Source organism: Lepus europaeus, chromosome 3 (assembly GCF_033115175.1).
Source record: "Lepus europaeus isolate LE1 chromosome 3, mLepTim1.pri, whole genome shotgun sequence".
Taxonomy (NCBI): Eukaryota; Metazoa; Chordata; class Mammalia; order Lagomorpha; family Leporidae; genus Lepus; species Lepus europaeus.
In genome coordinates this window covers 6,257,964-6,284,721 of record NC_084829.1, presented here as the reverse complement: position 1 = coordinate 6,284,721, position 26,758 = coordinate 6,257,964, and the positions used below count along the sequence as shown (strand labels likewise).

At 44.4% G+C, this 26,758-nt stretch overlaps 1 protein-coding gene across 1 annotated transcript in view; it reads left to right on the top strand.

Annotated features, from left to right (window-relative positions):
• F13A1 (coagulation factor XIII A chain) overlaps positions 1–26,758 on the top strand; it is a 163,516-nt gene that overhangs the window by 31,936 nt on the left and 104,822 nt on the right. Inside the window, exon 3 of the mRNA XM_062187323.1 lies at positions 16,174–16,425. Coding sequence (XP_062043307.1) covers positions 16,174–16,425 — 252 coding nt within the window. The remainder of the gene's footprint in view (positions 1–16,173; positions 16,426–26,758) is intronic.

Here is a 26,758-nt window from a genome sequence, read left to right as displayed (position 1 = left end):
TACAGCAAGTGGATCTAGTCCCAGGTCACATGTTGCATTTAATTGTCGTGTCTCATCTTTTTAGTTTTCCTTGATTTGGAGTGGTTGTATGGTCTTTCTTTGATTTTCATGACTTGACACTTATTTTAAACAATTTATTTATTTATTTGACAAGCAGGGTTAGAGAGAGACAGACAGACACACACAAAAAAAGAGAAATGGAGAGAGAGAGAGAGAGGGAATCTCATCTGCTGGTTCACTCCCCAAATGGCCTCAACGGCCAGGGCTGGGCCAGGCCAAAGCCAGGAATCCAGGCGCTTCGTCCAGGTATCTTGTGTGGCTGACAGGGGCCCAAATACTTGGGCCATCTTCCACTGCTTTCCCAGGCACATTAGCAAGGAGCTGGATTGCAAGTGGAGCAGCCAGGACTCAAACCGACAGCCGTATGGGATGCCAGCACTGCAGACAGTGGTTTAACCCACTAGACCACAGCACCAGCCCCAGTCTGACACTTTTGAGGATTTCAAGGCAGTAATTTTGTAGACTCTCCCTCAGCTGTGGTTTGTCCAATGATTCCTAAGTCGCAAGTCTTTCCTGGGAGTATCACAGAAGTGATGCTGTGCTCTCAGGGCGTCTGTCTTAGTCCGTTTTCTGTTGCTATAAGAGTGTCTAAGACTGGGCAAATAAGGACATGAGGTCTCTTTGGCAGATGATTCTGGATGCTGAGAAGTTCAGGATCAGATGGCTGGACTTGATGAGATAATCTGCAGAGTCCTGAGGCAGGACAAGGCATCACTTGGCAGGACTGCCTGTCAGCCCATTAATCCATCAATCCATGAATGGATTAGTCTGTTCACGAAGGTAGACCTCCCATAACCCAGTCACCTCTTAGGCTGCATGAGATCCCACAATGAGGATTAAATGTCAATGTGGGTTCTGGTGGGGGCATTAAACCATAGCAGCATCCTACCTGGTTGCACATAATTTTGTATAGATCTAATTACTGATGTCAACTGTCATCAGCCAATTAAGGTGTTGTAACAGGATGGAAACCCCAGGAAGTAGAGTTTGAAATTAGCATGCAAGAAGGTGGTTAGGGAATGACCTTGGGAGCAGAATTGGGTGGAGGAGGAAGTCAGGCTGAGATGCTTTCCCAGCAAAGGCCCCAGGTGATCCCAAGGAGCTAAGGAGTTGGGACAGCTCTTCAGCGTTCTCCTAGATGGGGGTTGGAGGATCGGGCTTTGCACTCCTGTGTTGATCAATCGCTGGGTGTGAGGTACCCCAAGAAGGGGGTGTGACCCGGGGGGAGGCAGTTTGCTGCAGCTAAGAAAGGATGGCTCTCTGTGGACTCTTGTCTGTTGCCACACTCAGCAGCGCGGGGTCAATCATTTGTCATTTCTGAGGGGGCTCCAGGAAGCATCGCCTACGGAGGCATCTGCTGGGAGTACCCAGTGCAGAATTACTCTCTGTTCTCTTTGTAGGCAATAAGCACTCCGCAGGAAAGGACATTAGGATAGCAAGATTGATGGATATTAGTGCAAATTCCTGATTTTCTCTTCTAATGAAATGGGTTGCCTAAGTCTGTTTTACTGTTAATTAAATTGCTACTTAAACAGTGCTGGATCTTGTGAGTTGGAAACAGCTTCACCCGGCTTCAGGGTCCATACCTCCTTATTTCTAGGCACAAGATGTCCCCGGCTCCTTTCCTGTTTTCCCAGTTTCAGCCCTGAAACAGCCCTTTCTAGGGCACTCTGCCTTCTGTTAACAGAGGTGGCATTTAGAAGCCAAGACCTGAGTCCTCGGGGTGCTCCTGACTACTTTACCTCCTCGGAGGATTTGCTGGTCTAACCCAGGTTTGCTTCCCTGACTAGTGTTTGCCACATTATGCCTGTTATGGCCCCCGACCTAGGCCCTCCCTTCCCTAACATTGTTCATCCTTGAGGCTTCTCCTGGCTCAAACCTGGGGAGGGGTGAGTGTGTGCCCAGGGCTCACCCTTCACAATGTGCCAACAGTGCGCTTTTGCTAGTTTTCTATTGCTGTTATAATAAATGTTCACAATCCGAGGGGTTCAAAACAGTAAAACTTTATTCTTTTGACACAAGAGTTTGATGCTATATAACAGGGTGATTCTGTCTTACCCAAGCTCCTCATATCTGGTCCCCACCTTCAAAGAGGCGTCAATGTAATTCAGCTCCTGACCTCTTCCCTGATCTCACTGGGTCTGGGGGCTGAAAGGATCTTGGAAGAAAGCAGAGCCCATGGAATGAGACATGAATGAGAGAAATGTCTTCCCCCTTCCAAATTTTACACAATGAATTGAATTCCGCGGTGCCAGTGTATTCCTGTATGGTGTTAGTGCATTGTTTCTACAAAGTATAGATGAGGAGGTGAGAGGAAACCCAAGTAGTCTTCTCAGATATTAAAATCTTAGCACCGATGGATTTATTAGCTCTTGCCATTGGCTGTTAGCTAAAACTAGTCACCCTAGAATGAGTTGACAAATGGCTGTTTTTATTGGATGCAGTGAGATGTGAAGAGCCAGATGTTGTCACAGAAGGTTGGCCTAGGTGAGCCCCAAAGTGGGGATTCTTCAGTCTCTCGGTGGACAGTGAGAAACTCCAGGGTACAAGCTCAAAGTGCTTGAAATTTAAGATTATATGGCAGGTGTTTTAGATAAATTTCCCACGTTGTGCCATTTTCCAAAGAGCTGGGCTTGTGTATCATTCATGGAAGCCCGAATTATACCCACACATCCCACTAACAAAGACATACTCGTCCATGAGCTTTACTGAAAGATGACTTTGACCAATTAAGTGGGAAAGAAGTAGCCAGAAGAAACAGGGAAAGACTGGAGAGATATTAAGAACAATTCTGTTCTTCCAAGAGACGTGGCTAAGCCAGTCTCCTCTGGTCTCACTCAGGTTGCCCTTTCTTTACATCCTTCGGTTTCAGCTGCATTCATGGTCTCTTGGGTGGCTCATCCATGTGGCTTGCAAAAGCCAGTGTTGGGTACAGTTAGGGTGATCTTACATGTAAGCAATGATCAACCCACAAAACAGCACTGAGCATCTACAATAAGTAAATGAACACCCACACTTAACCATACACATGAACAAATAAAATGCAAATGGGTGTTTCTTTTTCTTTACCCATCCTTCAAGTTCCATATTTGTTGTTACATCATTAATAAAGTCATTATTTTAAAAAATTATTTATTTATTTGAAAATCAGAGCCACAGAGAGAGAAAGAGACATAGATAGGTCTTCCATCCACTGGTTCATTCCCCAAGTTGTTGCGACAGCCAGGACTGAGGCCAAAGCCAGGAGCCAGGAGATCCATTCAGGTCTCCCGTGTGGGTGTCAGGGGCCCAGACTCTTGAACTGCCTTCAGCTGCTTTTCCCAGGCCACTAACAGGGAGCTGGATTGGAAGTGGAGCAATCGGGACACGAACTGGTGCCTGTATGGGATGCCAGCATTGCAGGTGGTGGCTTTATCAGCCATGCCACAGCATCGGTGCAGTGAAGTCATTCTTGACCTCCCCAAAAGTCTACTGCTCTCCGTCTGTTACTCTTTTATAGCAGTAGTATTCTGATGTGAATTACAACCTGACTTCGGTTATTTGATTTAAATCCATTAAGCACATCAAATATATCACGTATATCTCAGATTACCCACCATCCTGCCACCTTCAGATTAAGTAGTATTGCTCTGTTCATGGCAAGCACTGGAAATATCTGCTTAAATAAATGTTTACTGAGCATGTATTCTGAATACCTACTTGGAGATTAATAACAGGCACACTGCATTTTACTCTGTAGAATTTTGCTATGTTGATTTTTGCTCTATCAATTATTGGTTTAAATCTCTGGCAAGGCATGCTCATTTAACACTTGCTCTTGTATATTATATTCATATATATTGCATTGTGAAGACAGACAAATATTTTCTTAGAATCACCAGTGATTTGTTCTTCTTCCCATTATTATTGCTATTGAATTATTAACAAGAATTGACTCTGAGTGAAAATGTCATCAGTTGGTTTGTTTTTCTTGGAAGACAATCAGCTAACCTCTTGATCTTCTCCTTGCTGACTGATGGCCCTTTAAGTCAGCTGCCATGATTTTAACTAAATGAGTTTCCTCATAAGACCCAGAAGCCTCATTCTGCTCACATGATGGATGGAACACAAACAAAAGGAGCTTTGGCTGCGCAGCATTGCCATTTGCTGGGGAGATTCAGTTCTTGGAAGAGGGATGCTTTATGGCATGCTTCCTGGACTGAGAACATGGCAGAGGTGGACCCCAAAGCTTCTCGCTGCAATGGGTCGGGCCAGTGATCTTCATGTCCAGTCCAAAGTATATTTCATCTCCCTCTCAAGTTCTTCTCCACCCCTTGGGCATCTGCAGCCAGTGTGAGAGAGGCAGAAACCCAAGAAATATGGAAATATCCTTTGTTCCAAGAGTTGCGTGACAAGTTGGAGCAAGATGGGCCAAAAAGCTAAGCGTGCAATTTGGTTTATAATCATGAAATCCGCCAAACTGCAATCAATTAGAGATTGTGACACTGATGTGCTGTTGCCTCCCTCCCATCCCAACTCCAGAAGAATTTAACCTCCCGGGATTGGAAGAGCAACAACATCACATTGGAACTCAGGCCAGGGAAGCATGGGAGAGTGCCCTAGAAGCATCCTGACAGCGATGAACACTGGACTGGTGGCCATGTCTTCTATTCTATTTTCCCTGAGCTGGTTTCTTTATTTCCAATGTCTGTTTTCCTCCCAGCTGTGAAAAAAAATTCTGATTTTAGAAAATGCACAGTAACAAGATTTCACATGGTAGTATAACAAATGTAAGAAAACTATGATTTCCCAGGAATATCACCTTTAGAAATTATCTCTAGATGATAGCATTTCTCCTTTGTTGACAAAGTTTTCATTACCAACAAAGGGAGATCATCAGAGGTCAAGAGATCCCCCTATCATAGCCATCTTAATTGTTTCTCTGCCATCTTCACATAACAGCCAAAGTGATGTTTTAAGTGAGTTTAAGACCAAATCTCTTTGCTGCTGGTGTATTTTCCCACAGTTTGAAATCCAAAGATCAGAGAACAAGGCCTGCTTGTTCTCCCCGTTCTCGCGATGTCTCCTGCCGGAATTCCCTGTGCTCCGTGGCCCTGGGCCCTCTTGAACTTGCCAATGACTTACTGCCCAAGGACTTTTGCACCTGCAGCAACATTCCTCTCCCACCAGTGTTCGCACATCTCATTTCTTCACTCCTCCCAAGTCTCTGCTCACATGTCCTGCTCTGGCCAAATTAACGCTCCCACTCCCCGTCGCTCTCTGACCCGTTAAGCTGCTCTATTCATTTTTTATAGCCCTTATCTCCATTTCACATAGCAGCTATTGATTTGTTTATTGCCTGTCACCAGACTCCAGACTCCAGGAACCTCACCCGTGTTGGCACTGCTGTTCTCAGTGCCTGCAGTGAGTGGCTGGCACGTCAGTGGTGCTCCATAAATGAACGGATTGCTGAATGAATCCCTTGGGGAGGCATGCCACACTGGCAGATAGCTACCTTCTCCACTGCTCAGGTGGTCCTGCTCAGAAAGCAAAGCAAAAGGTCTAGTGGGTTTTTATCCCATGTCCTTTTCTGCTCTGTCGCACTGGAATTCTGGGCCAGAATCTCCTCTCACATCCAGATTATTGTGCTGGTCAGCCACCCACAATGCATTTCTTTTTGAGGACACATTTATTTATTTATCTATTTACAGAGAGAGAGAGAGGAGAGGAGAGGAGAGGAGAGGAGAGGAGAGGAGAGGAGAGGAGAGAGATCTTCCATTTGCTGTTTCACTCTCTAAATGGCTACTGTGACCGGGGCTGGACCAGGCCAAAGCCCAGAGCCAGGAGCTTCTTCTGGTGTGTCACACATGGGTGCAGGAGCCCAAGCACTCGGGCCATCCTCTGCTGCTTTCCCAGGCGCAGTAGCCGGGAGCTGGATTGGAAGTGGAGCAGCCGGGTCTCCACCCAGCACCGCATGGGAAGTGGCATCACAGCTGGCGGATTTACCCGCTGCACACAGTGCGTCTCTAAAGCCAGGAATCAGAGGGTCCGCGTCAGTGGTGGCTTTATTTTCTTTTCTTTGTCACTCAAGGAGCTCAGCACAGTGCTTGTTTTGTGTAGTTAATGTGCTGCTCAGTGACAGAGATGCGTTCCAAGAAATGGATGCTTAGGTGACTTTGTCATTGTGCAAGTGTCCGCGTGGACTCACACTAGCCAAGGCAGGCATGACGTCAGTAAGCAACATTACCAGCACATATGTGGTCGCTCATTGACAAGTGTCTGGCTCTGTCTGTCTATTTTACAGAAGTAAACCTTACTCCAAGAAAAAGAAGTTTTAAGTGACTTAGGAAGCATTGAAAGAAAAGTGAGGTAAAATCAAGGTAGATGGGACACGGCCAGGTGCACTTAGCGTCAATTTACCCAATATGTGTCAAGCACCTACTATGTCCTAGCATCGCGCAAGTAAGTCACTGTGCATGCACAGCCAAACAAAACTCAGTCTTGGCTGGTGCCACAGCTCACTAGGCTAATCCTCCACCTGTGGCGCTGGCACACCAGGGTTCTAGTCCTGGTCGGGGCACCGGATTCTGTCCCGGATGCTCCTCTTCCAGTCCAGCTCTCTTCTGTGGCCCGGGAGTGCAGTGGAGGATGGCCCAAGTGCTTGGGCCCTGCACCCACATGGGAGACCAGGAGGAAGCACCTGGCTCCTGGCTTCGGATTGGCACAGCTTGCTGGCTGTAGTGGCCATTTGGAGGATGAACCAAAGGAAGGAAGACCTTTCTCGCTGTGTGTCTCTCTCTCACTGTCTAACTCTGCCTGTCCAAAAAAAAACCTCAGTCTCCACCCTCACGAAGCTTCCGTCCAAAAATCCCCAGTTTGCAGGTGGATTTCTTCCTTTAGGAAATAGACACATACACATGTGTGTGCACACACACACAAAAGGTCTTCACAAAGAAATACATATCATAAAAAAACTAAGTGTGGATTTCAAACTATTTTTCATGCAAAGAAGCATCCTTTGGTGCCATTTTCCATGAACTTTTTGAAGCTCCTTTATATCCTCTCTGGAGAGGAGGTGTGAACAGAAAGGGCAGAGGCGGTAAATGAGCGGCTTTGCTTTGGAGCGTTTGCGTTTCTCTCCTCTTAATTATTATCCCCCGAGATTCCTGGACCTTCTTGGTTCTTTCTTTCAGGTGGCAGCGTTTTATTTTTCTATCTGCTAACACAAGGTCTCTAAAAGTTGCACAGGCACCTATCCCACACCGGTCACACACACTCTCGCTGCCTCCCAAGACTGTTGCTTCTCTGTACAAGGTGGCCGTCTTCAGGCCCACCTCATGCATCACGCTGTCACCACGGTGCTTCCGGGGCCCGTCTGGAAACAGATGGATTATTCTGAACGTGAAAGGTGTGTCTTGGGACAAACAAATGAATCAAATGGAAAAATGAATTCACATCATGAAATTTACCTTCCTGGTTGGAGACGTGCGATGTTCCTGTTTCATACAGAGGGTCCTTTTATATGCACACGCTGTTGAAGGGAGCCTGCAGTTAGGGGGAGTTGGAGCTCAGCTTAAAATGTGTGTACTTGTGCACAGAGGAAAAAACACCCTCTGAGGGAAACATCCTAGAATCAGGAGTTTTATGTCTTGTAAGAAGTCCTGGGCATGGACCACTGGTTAGCTCCAGGCATCTCTTCTCAAGCTTCTGAAGTCTCTGTGATGCCTTAATGGGCTGACATTTGCCAAGAGCTCAGTGCAGTCCCATTGCTATCTATTGGGCACCTACCTGGCACTGTAACAATTGTGGGGCCCACACCGACATGTAAGATAGTGTCTTTTTTGTTTGTTTGTTTTTGTTTTTGTTTTGTTTTTGTTTGTTTGTTTTTTTATTTGACAGATAAAGTTAGACATTGAGAGAGAGAGACAGAGAGAAAGGTCTTCCTTCCATTGGTTCACTCCCCAAATGGCCGCTATGGCCAGGGCGCTGCACCAATCTGAAGCCAGAAGCCAGGTGCTTCCTCCTGGTCTCCCATGCGGGTGCAGGCACCCAAGCACTTGGGTCATCCTCCACTGCCTTCCCAGGTCACAGCAGAGAGCTGGACTGGAAGAGGAGCAGCCGGGACTAGAACCCGGCACCCATAAGTGTCTTTGTTTTAATAAGAGAAATGGGCATTTAAGTGTCTGACAGGAGGAAAAGATTTACTTATGTTTTTCTGGCAATTCATTAGATTCACGCAGCCCAAAGTTCTCCTAGTACTAAGAACAGCATATAAAGAGAACAGACTGTGGCAACTTGGCTTACAGAAAATGTGTCCAAGAGAGGAGAGATGTGGGATGGCCTCAGTTACCAGATTCTTCATTTCAGACCAGTAATCAACAGGTGTGTCTTCTCAGTCATTGGTACCTAGGTTCTCTGTGTGAGAGAAGCAGAGTCTGGAAAGTTCTATAGCAACAATGTTCAGCCATGCTGACCCTACCATGTGCCAATAGATGACCTTCCTGGACTCTCTGGAGATCAAATCACCACCTGGCACATGGTGTTTTCAATGTAAAAATGTTCCAAAGCCATCAACTGAACCAAAGAAATGATTGTTTTGAAAGGCAATGCATTCCTCTACCAAGAACTGTCGGTTCAGTTTTGCACACAATAGAATCTCATGTCTGTTAAATGAATGGTTAAACGTGAAGTTTCCCCAAGGTCACACAGGGCTAAACCTGAGCTGCAGGTAGATTTCTCTTGTCTACCTTGTGAGTAATACTACATGGAACAAGACGTGCGTGAAGCCCAAGCCCATCTGAAGTCAAAAGAGAAGCATCTTCATAGAATGGAGCATTTGCAGCCCGTCCCTCCTAGTGCCAGGCTGGGCTGATGAAAGCTTTCCAGACCATGCCTAAGGAGAGAGCCCTTGCTAAAGTGGCAATGGTCCAAGTGGATTTTACCCTAAAGATAGTCATTGCGTGGCCTCAAAAACAATTTACAAATTAAAGCAAGCATTTACATGAAGAGCAGGTGTTAATTTTTAGACCACTTGGGAAGCTGGTTCCAACTTTAGGTAAGTGTGAAAGGACAGTCTGTACTGCTCGGATTTTTTCTTGTTAAATAGTCCAGTTTCAAAGATCACATCATTAAAACCCAAAATTGGGATATTATATGTCTTGTTTCCCTTTTTCTTGTGCTCACTTCTTTTCCACAAGGGCTGCACAATTTGGGATGTTTGAAGAGGTTATCTAAGCATGATATGAGGGGTCTTCAAACTGTTCATGGAAAACACGTTATGAAAAAGCTACAAATGGAGTTTTTAAATGCACCAAAATAATTTCATCTTTTTTAATATTTATTTTTATTTGAAAGTCAGAATTACATAATGAGAGGGTGTGAGGGAGAGAGGGAGGCAGGGAGGGGGAGAAGAAGAGAGAGAGAGAATCTTTCCATTAGTCCATTCCTGGGGTGGGTGATGGTCGAAGCCATGAGCCTAGAATGCCATCCAGGTCTCCCACATGGGTGGCAGGGGCCCAAACACTTGGGCCATCTTCTGATGCTTTTCCTAGGCCATTAGCAGGGAGCAGGATCAGAAGTGGAGCAGCCAGGACTCGAACTGGCGCTCACATGGGATGCCGGCATTGCAAGGGGCAGTTTTACCAGCTGTGCCACAGCGCTGGCCCCAGAAAGTAATCTTTTTAATTCCATTTGCCATCAACTTTTTGAGGTACCCTTGGGTACTGGCTGTGACGGTGGGCACACCACCACCTGTGTCTGTCTTGCTTCCCGTTCAGCTCTGGCCTGGGAACGCTGACGGGCAGTCATCAGTTTTGATGGGCGAGTGTCCTGGGTGTAGCCTGACTGTGGCCTCTGAAACATGCTAACTCCTGAGGGTGAGAAGGGCTACTTAGTGAAATGAATTACTACTCTGTCAAACCTTCCTCACCCACATTCAATCATGGAAAATTCTTCCCCAGTGCTGTCACCGAAATCATGACATTCAGAGTGAAACACAGAATAACAGGGCAGCCGACAAGACCCGGAGGTACCGTTGACATGTCAGGTCTTACTCTCTCCATGCAACGAACAGCAGGGGGTCTGCACATCTGGGCTCCTTCTCCTCCCCCTGGAAGGCACCCAGTCACTACCCGCTCCTGACTGGCCGCCACCCACCGGTCTAGAGCCATGCGTCCCCACCCTATCAGCAGGGCTCCTTGCCTTTCTCCCTCCATGGCTGCCTTCCCTTAAGACCTATTCCTTTGGGTTTCCCAGATGTTACTCTCTTGGCTTCCTTCACCTTCCTTAATCCCTTCCGACAACCTCCACCTTATTCCGTGGAGGTAGCAGAGGTAGGACCATGATCTAAGCCGCGTCCTCACCTCTGCCCAGTTATGGGATACCATGCGTGTGACACCCACGCTGAGCCCAGCTTCCCACCTGGGAAAACGCCCTCTGAGTGTTTTTGTAAGGATCCCGGGAGACAGAGCTGCGTTCCTGTCACTTTATTTCAATCTCTATCTCCATGAACCGCCTTGGCAACTCTGAACAGCTTGTAGGGTCTTAAGATTGAACATTTCAGCTATGAATACTGACATCAATAAAAGGTTACAACCAATTTCCTAGGTTCTCGGTATCCTTGGAGATCGTATGAAATTTAACTAGCAGACTTTAAAGAAATTAAATATTGACTTAATAATAGTACAGGTGTTCGCTATTAATTGGTAACATATTCTTTGGAAGGGAAAACTTAGTGATGATATTTTCTTCCAAGGCCCAAGTTTCAGACATTATCTATAATAAATCACCCCTTAAATAAATAAAATGTAATATCCTCCAAGGCAGAGGTTCATAAGCATATTTTAAAGTCCATATGGTAAATATTTTAGGCATTTGCAGAACATACATTCTGTGTCACAAGCTACTGAACTCTGTGTTGTAGCACAATCAAACACAAACGAATGAGCATAACTGTGCTCCAATAAAACTTTATTTGCACACACAGACAGCAAGCTACATTTGATCCCACAGCTTCAGTTTGTTGCCCTCTGCTCTAAAGGATGAATGACAATTACAGTGTTCATGACGGAGTCAGAAAATCAGCAGCTATGTTCGCATGGGTGGCAGATTTCAGGTGATTCCTCCATGATGGTTCAGGAACTGCTAAGGTTATTTTCAATAAATTATATCATTGCTTTTTTTGACCTGTGCAGGTCCTCCCAACAGAAAACCTATAAACTCAATATTTGAGTTTAAACACAGATTTGGGTTCAGTAGCTCTGTGGGCAATTGGTGAGTGCATCCTGGTTTTCCAGAGCTGGAAAAGAGAGAGGACTGCGTAGAGGAATCAGAAGCCTACAGCAAGGGACAAAGAGCAACAGCCTACACTTACTGACCTGCCCCTCACCTTTCCATCAGGAACTGTGACCAGTGCTGTCTCCATCTCACAGAATAAAGGAACTTTAACTTGGCAGAGCATAAGTGCTTTGCCCAAGACCACACAGTAAGGTCAGAGCCAGCTGACCTGCATTCTCCTGGCTCCAACCTAAACAGCCACCTTTCCCTGGAACACGCACCTTTCTTCAGGTGGAGAACCACAGGCAAAGAAAAAAAAATCCCCTCTTCCTCCTCCTCCTCCCTTTGCTTTCTAGTAGCTGTTATGTTTAAAACATGAGCAATAAATGCCTCTCGATCCAGCTCCTTCTGCGTTCCGGGCCTACAGCTAAAATGGAATAAAATCTGTTTTCATTCCACTTCCAGAACTAAACTGCAAAGAGTCAAGGAAATGAAAGTTCAGACAATTAAACCATTTAGTACGACAGTTAATCATGGAGTTCTTGCCAACGCCAAAGCATTTTCCACCCCAATAACTCTCCTAGAGGTTACTGCTTAGATTCCCAGGCTCTCATGCCAAACTGGGTCCAGAGGCGAACTCCACTAGTTGCCAGATGCATGTGCTTCATGACTCTGTGTCAAAAATCCTTCTCATGATTTGTTGTATGCGGTAATGAGAACATAAGGAATACTAATAAGAAATGCATTTTTTCCTGAGAAATAAAAGCCCAGTGAACACGGGAATTATTATTTATTTATTTTTGCTCACTCTTGCATCCCTAGCACTTAGAATGATGTCTAGCACTTAGTAGGAAATATTGTTACATGAATGAAAAATGTTCAGAGACATTAAGATCTTTAGATTAGGTTCAGATTAGTTTCAAAGCCAATGTCAATACACTTGGCTGGTTTTTTTTTCTTCACTATCTGTGTATCACATTGATTTGGCAGGTAAAATTTAATGTGAGTATCTGAAGTCAGAATTTGAAGGGAGATACAGTTTGAACATCTATAATCTGAAATCCAAAATTCAAAACACTCCAAAATCTGAAATTTTTGAGCATTGGTATGGTGCCAAAAAAAGAGGTTCTGGCATTCACACCAAGCCACTTTATTTCTTGAGCAAAATTTTTAACATGTATAACATTGGGGCCAGTATTCTGGCATAGTGGATAAAGCCACTACTGGTGGTTCTGGCATTCCATATGGGCACCAGTTCATGTCCCAGTTGCTCCACTTCCAATCCAGTTCCCTGCTAATGGCCTGGGGAAAGAAGCAGAGTATGGTCCAAGTGTTTATGCCCCTGCTACCCATATGGGAAACCTGGATGAAGCTCCTGGTTCCTGGCTTTGGCCTGGCCTAGCCCTGGCCATTGTGGCCATCTGGGGAGAGAACCAGTAGATGGAAGATCTCTCTCTCTTTCTGTCTCTTCCTCTCTCTCTGCAACTCTTTCAACTAAATAAATAAAACCTTTTTAAAAATAAAATGTTGTATAAAATTAACTTCAGATTATATAATAAAGTACATGTTAAACATATACATTTTGTGTTTAGGTGTGGGCTCCATCTCCCAAGATATCTCATTATGTACACACAAATATCTCAAAATCCAAAAGCAGTCTGAAATCCAAAACACTTTTGGTCTCCAGCATTTCAGATAAGGAAGACTCAATCTGTATTGAAAACTCTTGATGGTCTTGATTCTTTTGATGTTTTCAACAAAAGTGGAAGTGAGTACAAGGCTGCAGCTGAGATTTGAGAACATAGAAGGTACACAGATTACTTTCGGGTACACTCTCCTAGCTCTTTGCTATTCCCAGTGCTACTTGCTTATATAATTAGTTTTAAAGTTCCTTGCAACCCTTATTTAAAAAAAAAAAAAGTCTATGACAGGCATTATCACACAGATTTTTCTCTTTTAAAATTTATTTCTACTGATGGACTGGTTCTGTAGCATAGTGGACTGGGCCTCTACCTGTGGCACCAGCATCCCATATGGGCACTGGTTTTAGTCTTGGCTGCTCCTCTTCTGGTCCAGCTCTCTGCTCTGGCCTTGGAGGGCCCCTGCACCCACATGGGAAACTCAGATGAAGTTCCTTGCTGCTGGCTTGGGATCAGCTCAGCTCCATCCGTTGCAGCCATTTATCTCTATCTCTTCCTTTCTCTGTCTGTAACTTTACCTCTCAAGTGAATAGATAACATCTTTAAAAAATTTATTTCTATTGAGCCTGTATCTTTTTAAAACACTGCATATTCCAAATTGAAATCAGTATTTAGTAGTGACGACTACTAGGAGCCCTGTAGGAAGAGAATTACAGGTTTCATCTATCTAAGATCAGACTTCAACAGTGATGGGGACTGCTGGGAGTAGCAAGGCTTCTGGAGAATGGAAATCTTGCTCTGGAGTCTGATTAAGAATTGGGAACAGGGAAGGGGCAGAGAGGTGCCTTTGGAACCAACACGCTCTTGCAGGTGGATGCATGTGGGGGCTCTTCGGAGGCAGAGCACTGCTTAGACACTGAAATGTCTTGGCAGAAAATCATTTTTAAGGCTTTATAAGATTGATGCGTGTATCACATATTCACTATGAGTGGTGATTAACTAATGTCCGTAACACATAGAACACACTGGGCTTTTAGTCTTTCTCCCGGGAGCCACTGTACACGCATGTTCATGAAGATTAAATGTCACAGAATCACACAGCAGTAACTTGCACAAGCACCTCCGTAGAATGTTCTGTCTCTGACGATATGCTTACCAGGCAGTCTGGTAAAGACCTCAGCATTTAGAGAAGCTCAGATGTTGGATCATTTGTTTCTTTTAATGTGGAATCCTCTCCGTGGCTTAGCTAAAACAATTGTTAAGTTTTGCTTTGGAAGGTTCTTTTTCTCACAATCAAAATCAAGTTCTTTTGCAAACTTGCCTGATTTGTATACTTCAAGTTAAGGACCATGAATCTATTACATTTTGGAGAAGTTGGTAAATGAAAGATTGAACCAAACTGCGGGCTAAAAACATTAAAGGATGCTGCGAGATTGACTTTCTCTTCGTAACTCAGGAATCCATTGATAAAATTCGGTTTCAGATTATTAAATAAGAATTTTGTCTAAAATAGCAGCAATTTTTAAAAAAACATTTATCTTGATATGGCTACTACATATTGAGTACCCCTTATCTGAAATGCTGGGGAACAGAGTGCTTCAGATTTTAAAGCGTTTCAGATTTTTGGATTTGGGATGCTTAATCTTTTCTTTTTATTTTTTTTATTTTTTTTTTTTTGACAGGCAGAGTGGACAGTGAGAGAGAGAGACAGAGAGAAAGGTCTTCCTTTTTGCCGTTGGTTCACCCTCCAATGGCCGCCGCGGTAGCGCGCTGCAGCCGGCGCACTGCGCTGATCCGATGACAGGAGCCAGGTGTTTATCCTGGTCTCCCATGGGGTGCAGGGCCCAAGGACTTGGGCCATCCTCCACTGCACTCCCTGGCCACAGCAGAGAGCTGGCCTGGAAGAGGGGCAACCGGGACAGGATCGGTGCCCCGACCGGGACTAGAACCCGGTGTGCCGGCGCCGCAAGGCGGAGGATTACATCAAGTATAATGGAAGCTGAAAATACAGTAGAAGCCACCAATGTTTAATTTTCTACTAAAATAGCAGCTAAGTGTTTTAAGGATCCATTATGTGTAAGACATTATGTGCAAAGTATCTTACATGTATTATTTTATTTCACTTTCTGTGAGATGAATACAGTTATTATCATCTGCATTTAGTAAAGAGGGGAAGTAAATCTGGATTCATAAACATCTGGTAATTTGTTAGAGGTTGCAAGGATTACGGGTAGCAGAGCCAAGATTCAAACCCAGTTCATTTGCCACTGGATTGTGATGTAGCCTAACTTACTAGCGGGATTCCCTGTGATGTAGTCTAACTTACTAGTGGGATTGGCAAAAACACATGTTTAGGTTGAATATTGAGATGGTTACAATGGACAATCTGTGAGCATAATCATGTTATAGGTAATATCACAACAAATAAGGAAATTATATTCAGAATAAACCAAAGCTTTATAGCCCTAAAAACATTGTTGTGTGCAAATGTTACTTCAACCTGATCAAATAATTTAACTTTTTAGAGGATAGAATTTTATAGTAGCCTATAAAATTTGTGTTTGCATCCAAATCCACATTTCTGTATTTGATTGAATTCATTGTTCAATCAACTGCTATGGTTTCTCCCCTCCAAAACTCTTGTTGAAATTTAATCCCTCTTATGAGATATCAAAAGGGTGAAAGCTTAATTCAACTACAGGATGTAGAGGTAGGGTCTTTGGGGAACCAGACAAGGTCCTCAGGCTGGAGTGCCCACTATTGAGAACTGGTGGCTTCCCAAGAAGAGAGAAAGAGAGCAAAATGGGTACACATGCATGCTCCCTGCTCTTGCCACATGATGCCTTGCATCATTCTGGGATTTTTCCCTCAAGAAGATCATCACCAGATGTGACCTTTCAAGCTTGGACCAGGACCATGAGCCAAAATAAACCTTTTAAATTAATGTATCCAGCCTGAAGTTATTAAGACATCAACCAACAAAAATCTGTGAATTTTATTTTAGTATTCCTTTTTTTCTATAGACACATTAAGCCGAGTTTCAAAGAAGTTAAGAAAATTGACTATTATGCAGTTAGTTGGCAACAGAAATGAAGCTCAATCCCAAATTTTATGATGCCAAGTCTAATGGATTATTTCTCCCATTCAGCTACAAGGTTACACAGTGAGAATTAACATGTTTGTGAAGTCCACTCAATGCTGTTTCTTCTTTCTTCTGTAGGTCGCTACCCTCAAGAAAACAAGGGAACCTACATCCCAGTGCCGGTGGTCTCAGAGCTGCAGAGTGGAAAGTGGGGGGCCAAGGTCATCATGAATGAGGACAAGTCTGTCCGGCTGTCCATCCAGTCTTCGCCCGAATGCATTGTGGGGAAATTCCGCATGTATGTTGCCGTGTGGACCCCCTATGGCATACTCCGAACTCGCCGAAACCCAGATACAGACACATACATTCTCTTCAACCCTTGGTGTGAAGGTAAGGGAGCAAGCATTGAGTCTTCTCATAAGAAGAAATCTGTGTATTTTCAATGCAACTCTTTTTGGAGGGGTAGTAGGATTATTCTAGAAGACATAGCCCTTTCCTATATACACCCCTTTTTTGTAATTGAGAGAGAGAACACACAAAATTTGTCATCACTATATGTTAGGATACAACTTATATATGTGAAGCTAATGCTTCTATACCTTTATCCCAGGAACTAAAGGAAGTTTGCCTAAAATCGCCCAGTTAATTGTGGAGCTATGTATTGATGGTGTAGCCTTTGTATGCTACTGCTCTGTAAACAAAATGGACTTACTAAACTTTACTTTCAAAACTACTAGAATCCATGCCTCTGAAACAGAAAAAGTCAACTCTTGCTTAGTGGAACTAACTTCTCTGACTCCCTAGTTCAAGAACAGAAAATCTAAAGGATTTTGCAAGCTTATTTATATGCATAGTGGATGTATATTTCATAAATCATGAGCCTGGATGTGCAAACATGTAACTGCAATTCAAATAATACAACTTGATCTTCTAATGCTATTTTGAGTCTTCCTTTTAGTCTGCTACACAGCTTAATCTACTTACATTCAAGTAAACTCAGCCAAGTTTAATGATGTCTCTGTCAATTCAGTTTATTCATTTACACTCAGGGTTTTCTCCCCTTCCCCATTCCTTCCCTATGACCTCCTGGTGCTTCCATAGTTGGTATGGGGCTGATGGTGATGACTGATGTGGAAGGGTTGATTTTTTGTCTTTGGAAATTAGACAATGAAACATATAGAAGCTGAAGTAGAGGCAGAGACCTTTTTAAAATCTTTATCCTTTTATTTATTTATTTTTAAAGATTTATTTATCTATTTATTTGGGAGAGAGAGAGAGAAAGAGGTCCACCCATCCTTTGTTTCACTCTTCAAATGGCTGCAACAGCCAGGGCTGGGCCAGGCTGAAGCCAGGGTCCAGGAACTCCATCTGGGTCTCCCATATTGGTGGCAGAGGCCAAAACATTTGGGCATCTTGTGCTGCACATTAGTAGGAAGCTGGATTGGAAGCTGAGCAGCTGGGACTTGAACTGGTGTTCCATTATGGGATGCCAATGTCAGAAGCAGCAGCTTGACCCACTGTGCCACAGCACAGGCCCTGAGACAGAGACTTTTCATCTCATCCTATCCAATATGCACCCTTCTATACTGTCCTCCCAAAATGAGTCTTTATCTTTGCTAATTTTGAATGACTTTTGTTTGAGACAGCTGCCTATAGATACAGATGGATCTGAACTGCTAAAACTAAATTCAGACCTTTTTTTTTGAGTTACGTGTTCTAACAATATTGGTAGATAGCACCAATGTGATACTGTACCCTGCCTACTTATCCTTGTCACCTTGTGTCCAACACAGCTGTCTATGACACAGATGTCCAAGGTTGGTGGTAACAGGAAATGATAATTTGGTCATGTATATTTCAAAGGCAAACCCTTATGTATGGTAATCTCATTGGCCAGAGTTGAGGCATTATATTTTGTGACTGGCTGATGGGATGCTACTTACAGAGATAGAAGAGACTGAGGAAAGTGGAGGTATAGAGAAAAGTTAAGGTTTTGAATTTGATAAGTTGGAACTACCTGTAGATATCTAAGCAGAAGTAACCAATATGCATGTGACTCTAGATAGCAGAACCGGATATGTAAATTTGGGAATTATCTGCACCAGGCAGAAAATATAGTTAATAGAGGATATAGGATATAAAGACCAAGCCCCCAGAACACCAGCATTTAGGAGTTTGGTAGAAAAGGAACTGGCAGTCCAACTCTCTGCTGTGGCCCAGGAAGGCAGTGGAGGATGGCCCAAGTGCTCGGGCCCTGCACCCGCATGGGAGACCAGGAGGAAGCATCTGGCCCCTGGCCTCAGATCAGCGCAGCACCAGCTGCGGCAGCCATATGGGGAGTGAACCAATGGAAGGAAGACCTTTCTCTCTCTCTCTCTCTCTCTCACTGTCTATAACTCAACCTGTCAAATAAATAAAAAATAAAAAACAAATAAATTTCACTTTAAAAAAAAAGAAAAGGAACTGGCAAAGGAGACTGAGGTGGGAGAGTCTGTAAGAGATGGTTTATTTTAAGAAAATTGTATTTTTAAAAATCCATACTCATAAAATAAATAAAGCAGGAGTTTGATATTGATTTTCTTTGCATTACAAAAAGAAAATCACAGGCTTCATATAACTATCCAGCACTCTAGGGTATTTAAAGAATGATATGGCTCGCCCACACTTGAGTTTGTTCCTAGTTTTTCTGGCTTATACCCTCTGTGTACAATGGAACACATGTACACATGCATTTCGATTTATGTGGCCATTCCTCTTGAAATGAAAAGGGTTAGTCATTTCAGCTGACATGTTGATTTGAAAGGAGACCATTCAGGAGGTGGACAGTCTGATAACCTTCTTTTAATTGCTGCCTAGGTCTTTGGTCGGATCCACAGTTAGCAGCTTCCAGATCCACTGTTCAGAAGGAGTTGCCGAGATCTAGAGATCGCATTGGCCCCGCCCTGGGTACTGCGTTACAATAGAGGGACCTCCTCTAGGCAGGATTAGAAGAAGGCGAGACTCAGACCAAGGAGAACAGTTGGGAAGTTGTGGGCCAGGACAAAGGTGGTGGCAGATGGGCCACAGGGGTCGCAGCAGATATGAGAAGGGGACAAATGGGAGATAGCTCTTGTCTTTGGAGGAGAGGATGCAGGGGGATTCAAAATGGGAGGTAAAGAAGACATCAAGAATAACTGTCATCGAGTCTGTGATTGCAGAGTGGACTGAAATTGTGTTTTTGCAAAAATTAAAGAAAAAAAAAAAGAATGGAAGAAAGGAGGGAGGTTGTGGGAGGGAGGGAGAGAGTAAGAGGGAAATATGGTTATCTTCTTAGAATTGTGCCCGTGAAATCTGTTCTCTTTCTACTAATATTAATTTTAAAAAAAAGAATAACTCTTTAAGTGCGGATCAGAAGTGGAGCAGCCAGGACTTGAACTAGTTCTCAGTAGGGGATGACCAGTGTTACAAGCAGAGACTGACCTCGGTGCACCACAACGCTGCCCGAGAAATTTTTAAAGATGGGAGAGAGTGGGTGTGATTTCATGATGATGGAGATGAACCAAGAGAAGGAACGTTTAGGAGAGAGCAGTAGTTCACAGCCTTGGTTTCACATTACAATCACCCAGGGAGTTTTTATAAGCCGCTGATGTCTCAGTCACCCCACTCAGACCTTCTGGTGCGATTGGGCTGGAGGGCAGCTTGGCTGCAAGGCTTTGGAGAAGCTCCACAGATGATTCTTGAAGCCAAGGTTGAGAAGTACTGGCCTTGTGAGGAAAGCCCTGTAGTGCTTGGGGTCGAGGGACGAGGTAGAGGGTTGATGACAGGTGCACAGGTGCGACTGTCCACTCTCCGCTGAGAGAGGGAAGCAGTGGAAGATGGTTAAAGATTTTCTAGATTCAGTGGAAGGAGGACGAGGCTGCTGCTCTTGGGTGGTTCTTTCTTCTCAGCCAAGGGTAACTCAGAGTCAACTGTTGAGAACAAGGAGGAAGTGTGGGCGGCAGGGACGAAGATGTGAGAGAGCCCTAGAGGAATGCGAGGTGAGCTTCTCCTGAGAGCGTGGCAGGTGGAGTCTCCCTGCTGTCCAGCTACCAGGGAAAAGCTGCTACAAGACCCTTGACCTCTTGGCCTGTGGAAGCCCAAACCGTTCTGCAAATCCCAGACTTCTGTCCTTTTGGCCACTGCTCCCTCTAGAAATCCAACTTCCCCATATTGATCACTGTGCCACCCCAGTAAGAAATGCAACCCCTCCTCCTTAATGTCAACATAGACAACAACCACAGAAAGAGTCACGCAAAGCACCTGTGAGTGTTTAGAACTTACTTAGTTTCAGTCTGGGTGCACAAGTGGAAAAGGTGACTAAGGACATAAGGCAGATTCTCAGGGATTGCTTAGAGAGCTGGGCGAACAAGATAATGGAAACACCACACGGCAGGTGAGCCGTGAACGACAATGGTTGAAAGTTACACCAGCACACACAGCATTTATGTATTTTTTAAAGATTTATTTATTTATTTATTTGAAAGGCAAAATTACAGAGAGGCAGAGAGAAAGAGAGAGAATCTTGCATCCACTTGTTCACTCCCCAAATGACCACAATGGCAGGAGCAGGGCTGTTCTGAAGCCAGGAGCCTGGAGCTTCCTCTGGGCCTCCCACACAGGTGCAGGGGCCCAAGTGTCCATCCTGTACTGCTTTCCCAGGCTACAGCAGAGCACTGGATCGGAAGTGGAGCAGCTGGGACTCAAACCATTGCCCATGCGGGATGCCAGCACTGCAGGTGGCAGCTTTACTGGCTACACCAGCACCTATACAGCATTTATTGATGGAAGATGTTTTCACTGTGTTCCTAGGGGTTCTTCAGACTGTTTTGCATTCATAGCCAATTTATCCTCCTTAATCACTAAATCGTTAATGGGGATCGATAGCAATACCACACCGGGGAGGCCAGGAGAGGATGTGGGGAGAATTATTGCTTGGGTTTTAAGTGAATAGGGCTACCCAGGCTTTAGGCCCATCCCATGAAGGAGCCCTTCTCTGGAGTGCTGGAGACAGAGTGGTACCTACAAAGGCAGCAGAAGCGAGTTGGGCATTTGTTATGAATTCCTCTTGTTTTTGTCCCCGCTCAGGAGTTCTGAATTACTGAGTGTATTTCACTATTCAGATTTAGAACATTCTGGTTTGGTAGTCTAGCATTAGTGCCAGAGAGTGGGTTCTGAGAGACATGGATTTCTGAGGCCTGTGCCTAGCACACCGGATCGTATTTAGTTGTTACATCAGCTTGGGCACTGATTATTTCCCAAGGTCTGCTCTCAATATCTTGATCCCTCCCTACATTGCCCATCATGGAATCTTCCAGACCTCAGTCAGCCTCTCTCCCTGGCATCTAGCACTGTTCCCGGCATGGTCTTTATGTTAAATAAATGTTTGCCATATTGATTTAACAATTCTAACTAAATACTCCATAGGCTCACATCACCTTATCATGTCACATAAGCTGTCTATGTCTTGGGAAACATCAAAAGTGTATATGGAGTGTGGGAGGGCGTGTGTTTGTGGGAGATGCATGTGTGTGTGTGTGTAGATTCTCATCTGATGCCAAATTAGTATCTGACATCTCTACCTTTTGTATTCAATGTGATTTTTAATGTTTCTTTCAAAGAAATTGATTTAAATCAATGTAAAGGAATCTATTTATAATATCTTGGATAGTTTTAATAGAGGGTAAACAGACATGATCAGTTTGTATTTTGTTGTAAAATGCATCCTTAGGCTACTTGCTTTGAAATTATATATGGTGTTTAGGATCCTCCTGTACACATTGAACTAATTCGCCAAGACTGGAATTTTCAGGGGGACAGGGATCAACACCCCCTCCTCCTGGAGGCCTTGACCAGGATTCATACCCTCTGACTACAGCCACGCACCCATCAGTCCACAAATATTGACAGTGTGTCTCCCCCTCCTCCGTGCTGTGACAACATAATGACCCATGCATAGTACAACATTATTTATTCATTCACCAATACTCAGAGTCAGTGGGGAATTGGGCCCTGGGGATATGGCAAGGAAAAAAAAATAGATCCCATCTTTGCCTTCATTGAGCTGCTGGCAAGGATTTTGCAAAGCAGCTACTGATAAAAAATGAGCTACAGTAGTAAAAAAGTACTAAAATAAGTCAGGACACACCCAGAACTTAAAATAGGAGCCTCTGACCCCATTAGGGCATGTGAAGAGATCAGTCAGGGCTTATCTTAATACCTGCTTTGGCCCTTAGAATACTACTTGCATACAATAGTAATCAAATAGTTGAATAATTGAATTTTCAGGAAATTTCAATAAAGCTCATGTGAAATTTAAAGCAGTTACGTATTCAGGCCTTCTGTCTAATAAAATGGTTTCAGTTACCCATTGTCAACCATGTTCTAAATATCAAATGGAAAATTTCAGAAATAAATAATTTCTTAGTTATCCTGAGTAGCAAGATGAAATCTTGCACCATCCAACTCCATCCTGGCCAGAGCATAAATAATCCCTGTGTCCAGCATATCCACATTGTACCTCCTACCCACCTGTTAGTCACTTAGTACCCTCATGGTTGCACTAACTCATGGCACTGCAGTACTTATGTTCAAGTAACATATGCTTTACTTAGTAATGGCTCCAAAGTCTCAGAATAGTGACGCAAAGGAGGCACTAGGGCATAACACCTGCAGGGGCAGATGAACTTTGGGTCTATGTGGCAATGCTTTTGGGGATCTGGGAGAATACATGGTATTTTTTTATTTTTTTTAATTTTTTTGACAGGCAGAGTGGACAGTGAGAGAGAGAGAGAGAGACAGAGAGAAAGGTCTTCCTTTTTTCCGTTGGTTCACCTCCCCAGTGGCCGCTGCGGCAGGCGCGCTGAGGCCGGCGCACCACGCTGATCCGAAGGCAGGAGCCAGGTCCTCTCCTGGTCTCCCGTGCGGGTGCAGGGCCCAAGGACTTGGGCCATCCTCCACTGCACTCCCGGGCCACAGCAGAGAGCTGGCCTGGAAAAGGGGCAACCGGGACAGAATCTGGCTCCCCGACCGGGACTAGAACCCTGGGTGCCGGCGCCGCAGGCAGAGGATTAGCCTAGTGAGCCGCGGCACCGGCCTGAAAACATGGTATTGATAGAGTTCAGTGCTGTCCCACCTTCAGGCATCCACTAGGATCTTTGACCAAAGCCCCTGCAGATTCTGTCCCGTGTCTGAATCCCTTGAAGGCTACTTCATCCTTTGGATATCAATTGAGGATGATTGGGTGTGCAACTTTGATGAGAAGCGATCCCGGTGAGCTCAGAGTAAACATTCTTTTCAACGGCATATCGGCAACCCAAGCATCGAAGTCCAAAACTGTTTACAAGGAATTTCTAAAATGAGTAGAGTTGGCAGCAACTAAGGCATCATCACACCCATCTACCAATGCGTGTGATTTATGATCCTTCTGTGTGGAGAGTATTATGTTCTTCAAAAAAACATCTCCCTTGTGCAACCCTTTCCTTATCTCATTTGACCTTACACCATGCCTGGCAAAGAGCAAGTGATCAATAATTGTTTGCTGAGCTGAATTGGTAACCATTGCTGTGAGCGTCGGGGAGTAGATTCTTAGGCTCATATTTCAAGAAAGAAAACAGGTTCTGTGACGTCGTATAAATATCTCACAGTCATAGTGAAAACTAGGGCACAAAGTCAGGCTAAAATTTAGGTATCCTGACCATCAAATTCTTTTATTTGTAAACAAAAGCCACTGGTCTCCAGCCTTGTGTGTAGCAAGAGAAACAAGAAGTAGATGGGCAGCTGGGAAGCTTCTATGATGATCTATCAGGGTTAGAAAGCTCTACCCTTAAAAATAAGTAAGTAAGTAAATAAATAAATAAAGCAAGCCAGGTTGGTAGCAATAAGATCAAAGGCAAATTTTCTGTGGGAAAAAAATTAAAGGCTGACAACACAGGGCCAGGCTCCCCTGGAGGATATGTACTAAGTAAAGAAAGCTCTGACATTTTCTTTGTAGAATTGCTTCATGAATAATAGTCTAGCCTCTGAAGATATCTGAACCAAAAGTATGAGAAAAAGTCCTAAACCAGCAAAACTGGTACATTAGCACAAATCAAATAAACTTTCCAAGCCAGTATGCACCATAGTATAACACTACGTGTTTGCAAGGACTGTCCATGGGTCCAACAGTTGAGAAAGCACTTGTCCGTGTTTCACAGACTCATGAGTAGGTATACGACGAGGCTCAGGGATGGCTATATTAAACCCTTTTAATGGCTTTGGAATGTTCCAGAATAAAAAGCAGACACCGGAAATGCCATTCCTTAATATGTGCCAGTGTTTCACAACCCTCACAGACAGGGAGTTATCCTAACCTGCCAACAGCACGCACTGTCTGCTGGAGGATGCCGCCCCTTCTGATTTACTTGGAGATGGAAAAACATATCATGATGACACCAATCCGGACTCACATTTGCTCTGCATTGAGGCCACTCCCTCTGAGAGGGATTGCATGCCTCCAGCACAAGTCTTCCCTCTTTCATAGTGATGCTCGGCCTTTGCAGAGAGCAGTGCTTCCTACACCCCTGGCTCCCTTTACTGACAAGCTGATGCGCTGTTACCTTCTTACAGGAGGCAACCCGCTATTTCTTCTAAAGGATTAGCAACAAAATCACATCTTGACTTAAGCTGATAGCCCTTTGGAAATATTGGATAGCCCTCCTGGCGTGAGTTTTCTCTCTCAGAATCTTTTTGAGAGAGACAGACAGAGTTTGCTCCCATCTACTGGTTCACTGCCCAGGTGCCCACCCGGAACATCTGGCACTGGGCTAGGGCTGATGCTGGGAGCTGGGAAGGCAATCCAGGTCTCCCATGTGGGTGACAAGGACCCAGTTACTTGAGCCATCACCGTTGGCATCCAGGATGTGCCTTCACAGAAAGATGGGACCGGGACCTGGAGCCGGGAACCCAGCCCAAGCACTTGGATGTGGGCTGTGGGATGTATCCTCACCACCATCTCCACTGCTGGGCTAAACGTCCACTCCTTCAAATTCCTGAGCTTGCCTTGATAGGTCTGAGCCTGAAGACTTTACTTTAAAATTGCTTTAACTTTAAAATTGCATGTAAATAAGCAGGAGGAAATTTTGAGCCCAGGTGGTAATGAATGACTCTCCTACTCCCAAAGAGGCCATTCAGATATAAAATCAATAAAGCTGGGCAATTACTTTTACATGTTTGTTATAAATTCTTAGTCTCTCTGGGTGGGGAGGCCAGTGGTGGTTTCCAAGGGTGCTTGAAATTGACCTTAGAAACGAGTCCTAAAATTTCACAACCCACAACTTTCTTTTTTTAACCACCGCATGACTTCCACCGAAGGAACAGTAAAACAAATGAGGTCATCACTCTTTACTACTCGTCTGGTGTAAATGGTCAGCCACCCGGCTGTGAGATTCGCCAGCAAGACCACGTGTTGTCTGTTTTCCTCTTGAGAGTTATCGGGGTGATGGTGGTCTGACCAAAACATGGCAGGAAGCCCGTGGAGTTGCTCCTCTTTATCTGCACGGAGCACCCCTCCTTCTGCATGCTGTTGAAGGCGACAGCACACACACACCTACCTTATAACAGCTTCTAGAACCATGGGCTCTTTATTCCTTCATTTTTCTACCAAGTGGAGACCCACCATCCCTCTGAACACAGTGCTCCTTGCAAACCAGCCAAAAACTTAAACAAAACTCACATCCAAAAGCCGACAATACAAATCTTCAGCGGCAAATGATTAAAATGTTCCTGTTTTTATTAGCCTCTCAACAACAGGGAGCTTTTTGGAGTTTCCATAGTGATGTAAAAAATTTTTAAACCTAGCTTTGGACAACTGTATTTTAAAGTGACAGATCTGAACCAACACAGGGGAAATAAAGCGCCAGTCTCCACCCTCAATCTTCTTTCAAAATCATAAATAAATTTAAAATTAAAATCCAGGCTTCCCAGTTGACTTCCGTGCCTTGTTGAGGATTTGTGATCACGCCTGCCCGTTTTCAGGTAAGATTTAATTCCGCTGCTGGAAGGCAAAGGGTGGCCCGGTCCTGAGTTGCAGAACTCCTTCCTACTCAGAGTTTGCCACCTAAATTTATAACTTCCCATCAATAAGAACCCACAGCCCAAAGGTAAATCCTTCATTATCTTGCACTTGTCTCTCACTCTCCAAGCTCCGAATACCGTCTCCATCTGTCATTCTTTCGGTAGATGGTTATTGGTTTCCTACCAAGTTTTAAGGCACTGCGCTGGGTGCTGGGCATCCAGGGACCCAAGTCCTTGGACCCAAGAGTCACTGACTTGAGAGGCTGTTCGTTTGCTCACATCTCCTCTCACTCGCAGGGTGGCCTCGGGAATTCTCTTGGCTCAGTCTCCCATCCGTAATACCTTCTTCATGGGACATAGGGAGTGTTAGTGGGTTAATGTTTCTATACAACACTTAGAAAGTTGTTGTGTTTATACTAAGCCCATGCTTGTTCAATAAATAATAAATAATACATAATGCTTGTTCAATAAATAACACATAATAAATAATAAATAATGTTTGTTCAATGAATGAGTGCTGCCACACCATCCGTGGGGCAGTCAGGACACGGGGTTTGGTCTCGCCCTGTGTTAGGGCAGGTGCCATGGCTGTAAAGGAAGAAGGCAGGTTTCCACAACGGGATTTAATAGGGACTTTGGTGCAGGAAGGAGTGGT